We start from the raw sequence: 15,000 nt of genomic DNA on the forward strand, positions 1-15,000 counted from the left end.
CCCTGGTTAGCGTAGATGAGATACGAGTAGCCCAACACACACAAGCATCAGGGTCCAGACGTTTTCTTTCTTGTGTTAACTGCCTCACGCATATTTGCGGACTCCACTGAATGAATCCGCTCACTACATGGTTTAGTTCATTTTATTCACAGACGTCAAGCCACACAGAACAGGTATAATAGTATTTTCCGCAGACATGGTGCGACAGTCTTCTCTTTCCTCCGATCAAAGAGCTCTAAGTAAGCCATCTTTATACCTCACTTGGTTACATCCATTCTTCAATTCTTCCTGCATTATAACTGCTCCCCAGGTTCTCCTCTTCACAGCCAAGTCTCTGAACATCCTCTGCAAAACAAGCTTCCAACACACACACACACATCCTGTTACAGGACATCGTGATACAAAACCCATGCATTCCTTCACACACAGCTTAGCACAAAGATTAAAAGCAGAGGGAACGCAATTTCTCAAGAGCAGTGGATTGAAAGCTGGTTCTAGGAGACCTGGTTTGAAGTAGCTTTGCCGTATCAGACCCAAGTCTCCCCTGGGGTGCCGTGCAGTGGCCTGAAACCACGTTCCGAACCACAAAGTGGGGTTTGTGTTCCCTCAGCGTTAGGCAGTGCCTCCATATATCACTCCCCAGTAAGAAGTCTACTTCCAGGTAACTTTCCAGTGTTATTTGTGCTTAAACCAGGTACTTGTGACAAGTCCTTTCTCGTTGCCTGCATTAAGCTGAGGGCACAGGAAGCCACTTTGAGTTTCTTTTAAATAGATAGTGAACAGGTTGTTTGTGTTTCACGGTTTGAAATGGGTAGACAGCTGGTGGCTTTTTCTCAAGACATTTTTTATTAAAAAAAAAAAAAAAGTTCTTCCAGTGAATTATGCCAACTCTGTGAACAATTTAAAGTGTTTCCTTTGCATTATTTAGACAGACTTGTGGTACAAAATAAAAACACTTAAAAAAGTTGAATGTTACCCGACAGCAAAAATGCAGCAAAAGGGATTAATTAGACAAAGCATCGTTAGGAAAAAAAAAAACACTTCATACTGTTTTAGCTAAATTCACTAACTTTGATACCCCAGTCCAGTCTTTGACATTTCAACCAGAAATAGTTTTCTGAAATAAAAAAAAAAATCAAAATCAAAAGTTCTGAGCAACAATCTGAGGTCTAGTTAATTTTTTTTATTAAAAAAAAAAAAAAAAAAAAAAGTAAACATACAAGAGCATCAGAAAGTCTGGTTAAAAGCAGTCATCTAAAAGCAAGACTGCGTGGTTTGCATGCAGCGCCCCCTTGCTGTGTGTGGGCGGTGTCGCATCAGTCTCTCTGTGGGGATCCATGCTGGATTGTGAATCCGTGACACGAGTCCGTTCACAGAGGTACAGCTCGGAGCAGACAATCTGAAAACCCCAAAACAAGCCCGTCTCCGCAGTAAAAAGGCATGATGATGAAGACGTGCTCGAACACACCCAGAAGAACTGCAGTCGTCACCTTCTTCCGAACCGTGTCTCTGTAGTTCCAGTCACAGGATAACGTTTACTTAGAGGCTTTTCTTTCACCCTCGTTTTTAGTTTTATATGAAAATATGCCGGTAAAAAGAAGCTTCGTTTAAAAAGTTCTGGGCATTTTTATCATTGTTGCAACAGTTCAAACAATCTGAGGTCTCTTCCTCTGGTACGCACCCACCACAAAAAGTCAATCTGTCTGTCATTGTGATCCAGTATTTGTAACTCGTTGATACTGCCCCCTCTGTTTCACCACAGTATTACAAAGAACCAAGATGTGGGAGGAGCCTCACAAGCCACACCCTTGATGGGAGGAGTCAATACCGTGGGTGAAGTTCTAGGTCAATGCCTGGCTTCCCTTGAATGAACGCTCTATTGTCCTTCCATAACATGCAAGACTGCAAAATGAAAGTGAATCCTTATTGTAGCCGGGGTGTCGAACCAAAAGAACTGGGGCCACGCCAGGACTCCAGGGAAGGTCTGTCTGGAGAGGTTAGTCTTTCAGTGGGGTTTCAACTTATTCTTTTTTTTTTTTTGGAGTTAGATTTATATTTTGTTTTTTCCTGGCTTGCTTGCACACTATACCCTAATCTAACACCCTTAGGAAAGAGCATGCAAAGCTTGTAGTGAGCCAGCTTGGGTTCAATACAGCTGAATTATACCAGCAATTAATGTTCCTCGAAAACTTGCCAAAAAATAAAGAATATTGTAACAGTAAAGTTGATGTTTCTGGCCAGCAAATCCAATCCAAAATTTCAATGCGCCCCCTGGTAAATTCAGTTCGAAACCCCTTGCCTTCTAAAATGTGCATTATGTATTTCGATGCTTCATTCCACTAGACTAATGGCAGCGAGCATGGCGTGTGTTGTAGAGACACACTGTGGTAGTGGCCTAGGTCGAGAGTGGGAGGACTCTAGCGATGCTCCACCCCTAGGCAGGCACACCTCACACTGCTGTCCCTGTCTGTACAGATGCGGTGGGTGGAGTTTTACTGGCTCTGCTCCAGGGTGGGAGGGGTCTGGCTCTGGGGGGCAGTCTCTCTGTGGTGGTGGGTGGAGTCAGTCTCTAGCTCCAGAGGGGTCTGGCTCTGGGGGGCAGTCTCTCTGTGGTGGTGGGTGGAGTCAGTCTCTAGCTCCAGAGGGGTCTGGCTCTGGGGGGCAGGCTCACTCTGGTGGTGGGTGGAGTCAGTCTCTAGCTCCAGAGGGGTCTGGCTCTAGGGGGCAGGCTCACTCTGGTGGTGGGTGGAGTCAGTCTCTAGCTCCAGAGGGGTCTGGCTCTAGGGGGCAGGCTCACTCTGGTGGTGGGTGGAGTCAGTCTCTAGCTCCAGAGGGGTCTGGCTCTGGGGGTCTGTCTCTGTGGTGGTGGGTGGGGTCAGTCTCTAGCTCCAGAGAGGTCTGTCTCTAGGGTGCAGTCTCTCTGTGGTGGTGGGTGGAGTCTGGGTGTGGCAATGGGCTGGTCCTTATCAGTCGCTATCTGATCCTACAGGAGTCAAGCCTTTCCTTTTTCTCTTTGAAGCCTTGGGCTTGGTGTCCTCTTCATCCTGAAAGGAAAGAGAGTGATAAACAGAAGAGCAGAGACTTGCGGGATGGGACCAAAAAAAAAAAAAAAAAAAAAAACAATAATAAACACCTGCCTTAAAACTGTCAACAGGACACAAAGCCACCGTGGGTAGGTAGCCAGGACGGCAATGATTTGATGTATTTCCGTTGTTTTAGGGATAGATAACCATTACTCAGTGTATTACCCATATCCCACACTGCCTGACAGAGCATACTGCACAGTGACAGTGTGCCTGTGTGTATGGGACAGTGTGCCTGTGACAGTGTGTGTGACAGTGTGCCTGTGACAGTGTGTGTGACAGTGTGCCTGTGTGTGTGGGACAGTGTGCCTGTGTGTGTGTGACAGTGTGCCTGTGTGTATGGGACAGTGTGCCTGTGACAGTGTGTGTGACAGTGTGCCTGTGTGTATGGGACAGTGTGCCTGTGACAGTGTGTGTGACAGTGTGCCTGTGTGTATGGGACAGTGTGCCTGTGACAGTGTGTGTGACAGTGTGCCTGTGTGTATGGGACAGTGTGCCTGTGACAGTGTGTGTGACAGTGTGCCTGTGTGTATGGGACAGTGTGCCTGTGACAGTGTGTGTGACAGTGTGCCTGTGTGTGTGGGACAGTGTGCCTGTGACAGTGTGTGTGACAGTGTGCCTGTGTGTATGGGACAGTGTGCCTGTGACAGTGTGTGTGACAGTGTGCCTGTGTGTGTGTGACAGTGTGCCTGTGACAGTGTGTGTGACAGTGTGCCTGTGTGTATGGGACAGTGTGTGTGTGCCTGTGTGTATGGGACAGTGTGCCTGTGTGACAGCTGCATCCCACATACACCTCTTTTCCACTCCTAATGGAGCCAGCCCAGATGATGCAGTTTTAAGAAGCACTGTGTTTGAGTTGAGGATGACGGATTGAGAGATTACAGTTGTTTTTTTTTCATTTCATTACATCATATATATTAACCGGTACAGAGAAACTAGACCCTGTACTTCCTCAGATGTGTTGTGAGGCCAGAGTGTTTGGTTCTTGAGCGAGAGAGCGACAGTGCGAAGGTGTGTTAAGACAGCGAGAGACGGTGCTCTATCTCAGAGCCCCTGCCTCCCCGGCCCTGCCAGCGCTGTGTGGCAGGAAGAGCGACAGTGCGTTCCCAGACTCCGTGCCCCTGCCTAACTCACCGATGCGCTGCTGCTCCCCGTCTCCTCCTCGTTGCTCGTGGGCTGCGCGGGTCCCTTGCGGCTCCGCGGACTCGACGTGGCTGCCTTGCGCCGCGACTTGATCGGCTTGGACGAGGAGTCCTCGTAGTCCTCGGCCAATGAAAACAGGTCGCTGAACCTGCGGGAGGGGCCAAACACAGCTGAAATTCGCCAAAATCAAAACCTCCCTGCCATCCGACACACCAGCAATTACAGTCCCGCTGTGACCTCACTCACCTTCACATCACGAGCGAATCCACTCCCCTCCCCTACCTTAACATATATAGTTCATTTGGAGCAGCTACAGGGCTGTGCTCTGTGGAATAGCTCTCGGTGGAGAGGACAGCTGTGCAGACTCAGCTCTGAGGTACCTGGAGCAGCGTGGGTTAGCCAGCAGGCTGACTAACAGAAGTACCAGACTCTGATGTGTGTGTGGTGGAACTAGGCTATGTATGGTCTGAGGCATTTGACCACTAAAATATATGTGCTCTGTGGTTTGTACCTACAATGGGTGTCTGGACTGTCTCTAATGCCTTCTGCCTGGATTAACATCCAAGCAGCCTGCCCAGCATCACACAGCCCTTCTCCCAGTGCGCTACACTGTGCAGTAATGCATCTAGAGGCACCTGCGGTTTCAAGGCAATGTTTCTTATAAACTGGGCTTTAATAAAAGCCAATAACAGCTTCTTTTAGGACTAGTGTTTGGACCACTTTTTTATATTACAATGACAAGCAGAACAAAAACAGAAGCTGACAAGTACTGCTAAACAGACCAACCCAGTCTCCTGGGACAGCAGACGGAACAGCAGAGAGATCTCACCTCATCTTGTGGGCTTCGTCACAGCTTGCCTGGACATGCAGCAACGCCTGCAGGATCGGGGTCTGGCTGAAAACTACAAAACACACACGGACACAAAGACAGGCGTTTACAAACCATTATTAACCTTGACTGACTGGACTGCCACGTGCGCGTCACTCAAGCAAGCGTAAACAGCAACGGCAGTTTCTTTAAATGAAAGGTGCGGTTCGGTTCTGTTCTGTGTAACAGCGAGGTGCGGTTCTGTTCTGTGTAACAGCGAGGTGCGGTGCTGTTCTGTTCTGTGTAACAGCGAGGTGCGGTTCTGTTCTGTGTAACAGCGAGGTGCGGTTCTGTTCTGTGTAACAGCGAGGTGCGGTGCGGTTCTGCTCTGTGTAACAGCGAGGTGCGGTGCGGTTCTGTTCTGTGTAACAGCGAGGTGCGGTTCTGCTCTGTGTAACAGCGAGGTGCGGTGCGGTTCTGCTCTGTGTAACAGCGAGCGGTGCGGTTCTGCTCTGTGTAACAGCGAGGCGCGGTGCGGTTCTGCTCTGTGTAACAGCGAGGTGCGGTGCGGTTCTGCTCTGTGTAACAGCGAGGTGCGGTGCGGTTCACATCTGTGTAACAGCGAGGTGCGGTGCGGTTCTGTTCTGTGTAACAGCGAGGTGCGGTGCGGTTCTGTTCTGTGTAACAGCGAGGTGCGGTGCGGTTCTGCTCTGTGTAACAGCGAGGTGCGGTTCTGTTCTGTGTAACAGCGAGGTGCGGTGCTCTGCTCTGTGTAACCTGGTGCAGCGTTCTGGGTAACAGCGAGCGGTGCGGTTCTGTTCTGTGTAACAGCGAGGTGCTCTGTTCTGTTCTGTGTGTGCGAGGTGCGGTGCGGTTCTGTCTGTGTAACAGCGAGGTGAGGCGGTTCTGTTCTGTGTAACAGCGAGGTGCGGTGCGGTTCTGTTCTGTGTAACAGCGAGGTGCGGTGCGGTTCTGTTCTGTGTAACAGCGAGGTGCGGTTCTGTTCTGTTCTGTGTAACAGCGAGGTGCAGCCTGTTCTGTGTAACAGCGAGGTGCGGTTCTGTTCTGTGCGCAGCACTGTGCGGTAATGTTCATCTAACAGAGGTGCGGTGCGGTTTTCTGTGTAACAGCGAAGGTGTTCTGTTCTGTGTAACAGCGAGGTGCGGTGCGGTTCTGCTCTGTGTAACAGCGAGGTGCGGTGCGGTTCTGTTCTGTGTAACAGCGAGGTGCGGTTCTGTTCTGTGTAACAGCGAGGTGCGGTGCGGTTCTGTTCTGTGTAACAGCGAGGTGCGGTGCGGTTCTGTTCTGTGTAACAGCGAGGTGCGGTGCGGTTCTGTTCTGTGTAACAGCGAGGTGCGGTGCGGTTCTGTTCTGTGTAACAGCGAGTTCTGTGTAACAGCGAGGTGCGGTCTCTGTTCTGTGTAACAGCGAGGTGCGGTGCGGTTCTTCTGTGTAACAGCGAGCTCTGCTCTGTGTAACAGCGATGCAGCGGTTCTGCTCTGTGCAGGATGCGGGTCTGTTCTGTGTAACAGCGAGGTGCGGTGCGGTTCTGCTCTGTGTAACAGCGAGGACGGTGCGGTTCTGTTCTGTGTAACAGCGAGGCGCGGTGCGGTTCTGCTCTGTGTAACAGCGAGGTGCGGTGCGGTTCTGCTCTGTGTAACAGCGAGGTGCGGTGCGGTTCTGCTCTGTGTAACAGCGAGGTGCGGTGCGGTTCTGCTCTGTGTAACAGCGAGGTGCGGTGCGGTTCTGCTCTGTGTAACAGCGAGGTGCGGTGCGGTTCTGCTCTGTGTAACAGCAGGCGCGGTGCGGTTCTGCTCTGTGTAACAGCGAGGTGCGGTGCGGTTCTGCTCTGTGTAACAGCGAGGTGCGGTTCTGCTCTGTGTAACAGCGAGGTGCGGTGCGGTTCTGCTCTGTGTAACAGCGAGGTGCGGTGCGGTTCTGTTCTGTGTAACAGCGAGGTGCGGTGCGGTTCTGTTCTGTGTAACAGCGAGGTGCGGTGCGGTTCTGTTCTGTGTAACAGCGAGGTGCGGTGCGGTTCTGTTCTGTGTAACAGCGAGGTGCGGTGCGGTTCTGTTCTGTGTAACAGCGAGGTGCGGTGCGGTTCTGCTCTGTGTAACAGCGAGGTGCGTTCTGTTCTGTTCTGTCTCTGTGTAACAGCGAGGTGCGGTGCGGTTCTGTTCTGTGTAACAGCGTTCTGTGTAACAGCGAGGTGCGGTGCGGTTCTGCTCTGTGTAACAGCGAGGTGCGGTTCTGCTCTGTGTAACAGCGAGGTGCGGTGCGGTTCTGTTCTGTGTAACAGCGAGGTGCGGTGCGGTTCTGCTCTGTGTAACAGCGAGGTGCGGTGCGGTTCTGTTCTGTGCAGTACCCCTCGGGGTCCGCAGGTACTCACCGCTCTGCTTGGTGTTGCTCAGGCTGTGCCGCAGGTTATCCAGGTGCTCCAGTATCTGTTCTAGAGTCAACTGGGCCAGTTTACTGCTGGAACTCCTCAAACTGGGGACGACAAACACATGTGCACAGAGCAAAAACAACAAGAGGATATGAACAGAAACACAGAGAGAACAACAAGAGGATCCACAGAAACACAGAGAGACCAACAAGACGATATGAACAGAAACACAGACAGACCAACAAGAGGATCCACAGAAACACAGAGAGAACAACAAGAGGATCCACAGAAACACAGAGAGACCAACAAAAGGATATGAACAGAAACAAAGACAGGGTGAGCGATGCTCCTTTAACAAGCAGCATGTCTTACACAAGTGTTAATATTTGTAATCCATCAAATAGAAACTAAAGGAGACGAGTTCAGCTTGTGTTTGTCCAACATGAAGCTTCAAACAAGAGACTAAAAAAATACAATAAAAAGGACAACATCTGAATGTGTGCAAGACTTCTTACCTTCTGTGAAACAAAGACAAGAAACAAGCAGTAAAAGGGCATACTGCTGCCCATGTATACTGGCAAAGGGCATCCACTTATCCAGGGTGTCAAGAATTAGCCAAATACAAACCAAGCCCTCGTTAATGTATATAACCAGCCCTTCTCTATCAGGAAGAGGTTGTCCTGAAGTGCTGCTAGTTGAATAGAGAGACGCTCATTTGACGCTCCTTGAATCTTTCCACCTCAAGTCCAATGTGTTTTTTTTTTTTGTCTTTACAGAAAGGCAGCACAGAATTTAGAGTATTGCATCCTTTAAAACCCCTAGATCCATCTTTAGACTATGTTTTTGTAGCAGTAACCACAGGGATGGGAATAAGACGGCTGTATTATTGCAAGGGTTGGTAGAAATGGTTTGATCCAGTGTGCTGTTCTTTTTCAATGATTTGAAATAAATAGAAAGTATTGGAAAAAAAACCCCCAACCCCTCCCAATGGGAGCCAATTTGAACTGCTGGTTCTGTAATATTGATTAGCTTTCAGCTCTCTGCATTAAGGAGGACTATTCTGAAAGCAAACTGCATGGAATAAAATTAGATTTAAAAAAAAAAAACACACACACAGTCCAAACACACACCGTGTGTAGCAAGAGCTAATTGGAATGAAGGGGCGAATGACGTCTGTAATTGGAGCACTCCAGTTTGTGCCAGTACGCTGTGTTCTCTAAACACGAGCCGACTCGCTTCTACCCCCCCCCCCCCCACCCCCGTCATTAACCTTGCGAAGGACCCACGGCAGTGCCAGATATCAGAATACACGTTTTTCTCGCGCAGGGAATGGAAATGCACAACAAAACACTCAACGATGATGGGATTATTTAGCAAGCTCTAACCCTTTGTTGTGTTTCGGGCTTTTGGCGAGGAATATGTGTGAACACGTGCTTATTGTACACTTTTATAAAACGTGGTTTCTCAAGCATGGGAATAAGACTCCTATTCTAGTTTCCCCCGTTCCAGGTTTTACTAGGAGCTTGATTAGCCCCAGTGTCTAGGTAACAAGCTCAGGCGTGCCTTATTAAACTTGTAGCAAAAACGAGGAATGGATCAAAACTATCACGCAACGGGAGTCTTACTCCCATCCCTGTCCATCGTCGCTTTTAACAAGGAAAATGGATCCTGAAGTGTTATATTGAATGCTTTCTGAAAGCGGTCTGCCCAGCCTGCACAGCGCCTCTCACCTCTGTCGTTTGCGCGGCAGGCTGTTGTTCTTGATCAGCAGTGCTTTGATGTGTTCGGAGAGGAGGTCCTCGTGCTTGGCTGCCCAGTGCCGCAGTATACTGGTGGTGAACTGGTCTTCAGGGTGGCAGGGTCGGCTCAAGACCATCTTTACCATCTCCTCGCTGGGCCTGGAGCGATCAGAAACAACGACAATCAAACAGAGAGAATATAACAGCTACAGCACGCCCTGGAGAGCCACTCCACTCCGGGGTTAGCAGGGAAAAGGAGAGGCAGGGTCTGGGTGGAAGTTTCATTGGTTCAATTAAACAATTCAAAACAGGGCTGGAGCCATTCAGAGAGGAGTGGAAGGGCCTCTGCTCTACACATACAGGTGTGGGACCTGGACTCATCCAGAACTAGCAAACCACTCAGAGACATACAGAGGCTCGGGGCTTACTTTTCCCTTCTGAGTTGAAGCAGTAAACACGACAGGGCTTCAGGGTGTTCTGCAGGGGAAAAAAAAGAACAGCACTCATTTAAAACAGATTGCAAGCAGCGCTATCTTCCTGCACTGGTGTTGAACAGACTGCATTCAATTACAATTTCAAACGGGAGCTCCCACCCACGAACGACCTTAATAAATACAAATCTCGGATCTCAGACCGTTTCTCAGCTTCTAAAGTTCTTAAGTAATTCAGCTGTGGTCTTGCAATAAGCTCCAGGCAGAGATTTACTGCCTCGTTCCCTTTTAAAAGCAGTTCGGACAAAACACTGGTTATCCGTGCAGCGAGACGACTTTCTTTCGTTCGGCATTCCTGAACGGTTCCTTGCAATCTGATCAGCTTGTTTGTATCGGTTGTGCTTGTTTATTTTTCGGAAGATCTGCCACCTTCTGGACTCAACAGGACTTTCCTGGTTAAATATATAAAGGATAAGCTCTGCTCGGGAATACTGAAGCGACGCGACGCCTGTGCGACGGGTCTGTTCCACTCACACGAAACGGGATCTCTTCCCAAGCAGGCTGGCACTAACGAGAGGACGATCAGAAAGCAGCAAAATATCAATGGAAACCGGCTTATCAGAGGTCAATCTGGCAGCACGCCACTGACAGAGCCTTTCCTGCGATTGCATTCAGAGCTCGACACCACATAGAAAACTACAGCACCTTCAACAGCAGAGTCAAGAGCTTGAACTGGCAAGGCGTCTGTGCTGGCTATTGGTATTCCTTCATTATCATCGCTATTATTATTATTATTATTATTATTATTATCTCCACCATCACTGTTGTTACAACTTTATGAAGTTCAACATTTTAGAATAATTTATTTATAATTCAGTTTCCCCTCAAAACAACCACTTTTTGAAGTTTTATCATGGTTTATTAACATGCTGTTCTTTAAAATGTTTGCCCGTGCTTCAGCTGTGCTTTATTCCATTCTGCTGTGCTTTCACTATGGGAACCTTTTAGAATGACCACTGACTTGTGTGCCCGTCTACCTTCTTGTGAGTGTGTCTGTGTATCTACTAGTGGCTGTGAGCTGTGGGTTCATACTCATTTTTACTAGGGGTGTGTGTTGTTATTCACGCCGAGGGCTGGCTGCCTGGGCGCTAGTTTTTGTGCCCCTCTCTCTCTCTCTCTCTCTCTCTCTCTCTCTCTGTGTCACCTTTGTACTTGAGATGCTGCAGAATGGGGATGATGGTCTCCAGAGGGATGTTGTGAGCCAGGAAGAGCTGCCACGTGCTGTACTGCTCAAATGTCTCCCAGTCCAGGCTCTGAACTAAACAGAGAGGGAGACAGGAATGAGCTGCCGATGACATCTCAATTTCAGCTGAGCTGCCTTCACCTAATGAGGGCTTTCCGTCAGATAACGAGCTTCTGCAGCCGCTGTTGCCATGGCAGTGAGATAGCTTGTTGGGGGACGGGAGCGTTTAGAATCCATGAAAATATGGCAGTCCAACACCTTGTTAAAATTCAAAATAAATTAATTCTCTGCAGTGTGGAGAGTGGAGTTCTCTTTCCTACACTGCTAGAGTGCTCTGCAGTGTAGAGCGCTCTGAGTGTGGAGAGTGGAGTTCTCTTTCCTATACTGCTAGAGCGCTCTGCGGTGTGGAGAGTGGAGTTCTCTTTCCTATACTGCTAGAGCGCTCTGCAGTGTGGAGAGTGGAGTTCTCTTTCCTATACTGCTAGAGCGCTCTGCAGTGTGGAGAGTGGAGTTCTCTTTCCTGTACTGCTAGCGCTCTGCAGTGTGGAGAGTGGAGTTCTCTTTCCTATAGAGCGCTCTGCTAGAGGAGCTCTGCAGTGCTCTGCAGAGTGGAGTTCTCTTTCCTATACTGCTAGAGCGCTCTGCAGTGTGGAGTGGAGTTCTCTTTCCTATACTGCTGCTGCAGTGTGGAGAGTGGAGTTCTCTTTCCTATACTGCTAGAGCGCTCTGCAGTGTGGAGAGTGGAGTTCTCTTTCCTATACTGCTAGAGCGCTCTGCAGTGTGGAGAGTGGAGTTCTCTTTCCTATACTGCTAGAGCGCTCTGCAGTGTGGAGAGTGGAGTTCTCTTTCCTATACTGCTAGAGCGCTCTGCAGTGTGGAGAGTGGAGTTCTCTTTCCTGTACTGCTAGAGCGCTCTGCAGCCGCAGGGTTTGCCCTGGTCTCTCACACACAAGCCCCTCTCCACCCCGATCCAGCGACAGAGCGTCTGCATGTTTAAGACGCCCCTATCCTCACACCACATTTGGGGGATCAAAAGAAGAACTCGGGGACATGCTGTTACACACACCTGTCAGGCTACGATACAGCATGTAAAAGCATTCATGGATACACACTGAACTGCTGCTCTGCCATTACTCACTCAGGATGCTGAGGACAGAGTCCTTGCGGAACATCACCAGGTTTCCCATCATGACGTGACACATCAGCTCCTGGAGCTGCAAACAGAGAGTGTGAGACAGAGGGAATGAGAGAGAGAATAAGTGAGAGAGAGAGAGAGAATGAGACAGAGAATGAGAGAGAGAGAAAGAGAATGAGAGAATGAGAGAAAAAAAGAGAAAGAGAAAGAGGAGAGAAAGAATGAGACCGAGAGAATGCAAGACAAAGAGAGAGAGAGCTTGGAGAGCAGGCCAGCTAAACACAGTGGCATATTTTCAGATTTCGTTAGCTGATTTGGGGAAACTTTTAAAAGCAGTTAAATCGTTGCGAGTCTCTTATTGTAGAAGAGTTAATCACTCCGTTAGCGGCCGACGACAGGCAGCTATTTCCAGTAACAGTCGGAGGACTCTGGCTCAGCGTTCCCAGTGCAATCACCGCTCCCAGGGGGGCCCTGCATGCCAGCGTAGGGGTCGTGGAAACAATGCTGCTGATAAGGACCGTGACCCTGTTAGAATCAGGCAGCTCTGCAGTGCGGGAACGGCAGGGGCGCTATACAAAACTACACTGTTCCACACCACGCACAAAGACTTTTATCAATATTAAAATTAATTAAAGCGACCGAAAGTCTTTTTCTCCAATGTTAAAGTGGGTTTTGGCTGTCTTGGCTCACCAGTGTCGAGTCTACCTGTCTTGGCTCACCAGTGTCGAGTCTACCTGTCTTGGCTCACCTGTGTCGAGTCTACCTGTCTTGGCTCACCTGTGTCGAGTCGATGACGGCCACGATCATGTTAAGGAGCTCTCCGCTGCGCAGCGTCTCATCGGGGAACTGCGGGGAGTGACAAGAACGACACACTATTACAGAGAGAGGAGAGACAGTAACAGACGAGAGAGGCAGAGGGAGAGAGCCGGACCCTGCCAGGGTACCTCGGAGTAGATGGAGGGGGTCAGGTAGCACAGGAGCCTCACGTCGTCCTCCTGGCACGCCTTCATATCCATCATGAGGCAGGTGTGCAGGTCCCCCAGCGCTGTGGCCTGGGCAAACGACTCGTACAGCAGCATCTTCCCAGCCGCTGCCTTGCTGCGAGGGGAGAGGAGAGGAGACGGAAAAGGAGAAAGGTCACCACATCTGAGACCAGTTTGTGGAGTTTCACATAACCGTGCCCCTGTGTGCTGGGCTCACCTGGCCTTCAGGTAGTAGAGCAGGTGGTAACCGATCTTGGGCTGTTTCTGATAGAGCTCAGACAGCATGTCCAGCAGCACACTAAAGCCGCTGTTGTCCTCCTGCATCTGACACAGGTTCCTGTGAGCGGGACAGAGAAAGAGCAACTCTGAGATTATATTAGATATATATATCTATATATATATATATATATATAATCTGAAATGAGAGCGCGGCGGTAACCAAGGAGACAGTCTTCCAGTCTTACACACTCCCCTCGAACATGTCGAGCAGTCAGGACGGTGCAAGCAAGCCAAAACAAGATGAATTTGGTATTAAGAAAAAACCAAAACCAAAACACCCTTCTATGAAAATGATACTGTGATACTGCAAGCAAGCTGTAAAAGCCCAGCAGAGGTGTGCGGGGAGGGGAGTTCACTCTGAATCCATCACTTACCTGAATATCAAACACACAGGCCTGCCAACTGACTCCTCCAGAGACCTGGAATCAGACACAAGCTTGAACACGACCCTCTGCTCCTCTCACTGTTACTTACAGAGTTAGAGATCAAACACACAGGTGCATACAGATATAGAGATACAGACAGACAGACAGACAGACAGGTGATAGATACAGACAGACAGACAGGCGACAGACAGGTCGAGATTAAAAAAAGATACATTTAGAGATCTATATAGATAGATATGGATACACAGAAACAAGTAGAGATAGACAGATAGATAGAGACAGATAGATAGAGACAGATTTGTAATATAGTTCATTTTGTGCATTCATTTTTGAAATGCTGGTACGTGTTGTCATGCAAATAAGCATTTGAATTAAACTGAATAATTTGAGAGGGGTGGAGAATGCAGCCCTGTTTTTTTCAGGGGGACATGCCCACAGAAAGGCAGGACAGACACAGACGGGACTGGATGGGAGGGGACTCACTCCTCCGTGATCTCGTCGGGCAGGACGTCTCCTCTGAAGTGTCCCTTGAAGAGCTCGGCCAGGCAGGAGGCTAGCGTGGACATCTGCTCGGAGTCAAAGTCCTCCTGCGGGAGAAACAATCCAGTTATATTAATAATAATGTTAACAAAACACAGAGCACAGGACAGCAGCGCTGGGCAGCAAAACAGTCACAATACCCTGGACCCATTTTCAATTATCGCTGAGGGGCAAAAAATGATCCCGGCTACCTTGAAATCATCTTTTAACTCTTATTAATTAATATTTTGGGTTTTTTTACAAGATGAATTAAATCGACATTATATTTGTCATTTTGAGCTGTGCATGTTTATGGGAATGCTTTCTATAATAAACCTTAACGCACTTATTTTTATGCAATCAATCTCCACCTTGCAACGAGGATTACACGTGTGCAGAACATGCATGTACAGTATTAATACTGAACAGACAGAGACCAGAGATAAAGTCAATGTTGTCTCAGAGTTGGTTATATGAAGTGGGGAGGGCTGGCATCACAGCGGTCCCTCTCACTGACTCCCCTGGGGCGTCCCAACACATCACATGACGCACAAGGTCCTTTCCTCCGATGGGAACCAGACTCGACCGTAAGCCTTTCAAACTGTTTAACTGACAAGCAGGGAAGCTTTCCCCAAGTGTGGATTGCTGCAAGACGCTGCGTATCTCTGACTGGCTAACATTATCCGCGCCGCTGCCCTGTAATATCACGGTCATCGATCTGACAAACAATACAAACGATCAAGCGTTCTGTATCGCTATATATATCGTACAGCAGGTGTGTCGCTGCAACCCTGCGTCACACCTCCCAGAATCTCTCTCAGGACGGTTATCAGCATGGATTAAAACACTAACATTCAGATTGATG

At 48.9% G+C, this 15,000-nt stretch overlaps 1 protein-coding gene across 1 annotated transcript in view; it reads right to left on the reverse strand.

Moving 5' to 3' along the window:
• Nucleotides 1-1,194: 1,194 nt before the first annotated feature.
• The window catches only part of ints3 (integrator complex subunit 3), a gene marked incomplete at its 5' end in the record, with an annotated part of 23,692 nt that continues 9,886 nt past the window's right edge, over nucleotides 1,195-15,000 (reverse strand). The window contains 13 exons of the mRNA XM_041243102.1: nucleotides 1,195-3,044; nucleotides 4,218-4,374; nucleotides 5,056-5,128; nucleotides 7,424-7,524; nucleotides 9,151-9,318; nucleotides 9,588-9,636; nucleotides 10,795-10,908; nucleotides 11,972-12,047; nucleotides 12,746-12,814; nucleotides 12,913-13,066; nucleotides 13,169-13,288; nucleotides 13,605-13,649; nucleotides 14,100-14,203. Coding sequence (XP_041099036.1) covers nucleotides 2,967-3,044; nucleotides 4,218-4,374; nucleotides 5,056-5,128; nucleotides 7,424-7,524; nucleotides 9,151-9,318; nucleotides 9,588-9,636; nucleotides 10,795-10,908; nucleotides 11,972-12,047; nucleotides 12,746-12,814; nucleotides 12,913-13,066; nucleotides 13,169-13,288; nucleotides 13,605-13,649; nucleotides 14,100-14,203 — 1,308 coding nt within the window. The remainder of the gene's footprint in view (nucleotides 3,045-4,217; nucleotides 4,375-5,055; nucleotides 5,129-7,423; nucleotides 7,525-9,150; nucleotides 9,319-9,587; nucleotides 9,637-10,794; nucleotides 10,909-11,971; nucleotides 12,048-12,745; nucleotides 12,815-12,912; nucleotides 13,067-13,168; nucleotides 13,289-13,604; nucleotides 13,650-14,099; nucleotides 14,204-15,000) is intronic.

The sequence above is a fragment of the Polyodon spathula genome, unplaced genomic scaffold, assembly GCF_017654505.1.
Source record: "Polyodon spathula isolate WHYD16114869_AA unplaced genomic scaffold, ASM1765450v1 scaffolds_1582, whole genome shotgun sequence".
Lineage (NCBI taxonomy): Eukaryota > Metazoa > Chordata > Actinopteri > Acipenseriformes > Polyodontidae > Polyodon > Polyodon spathula.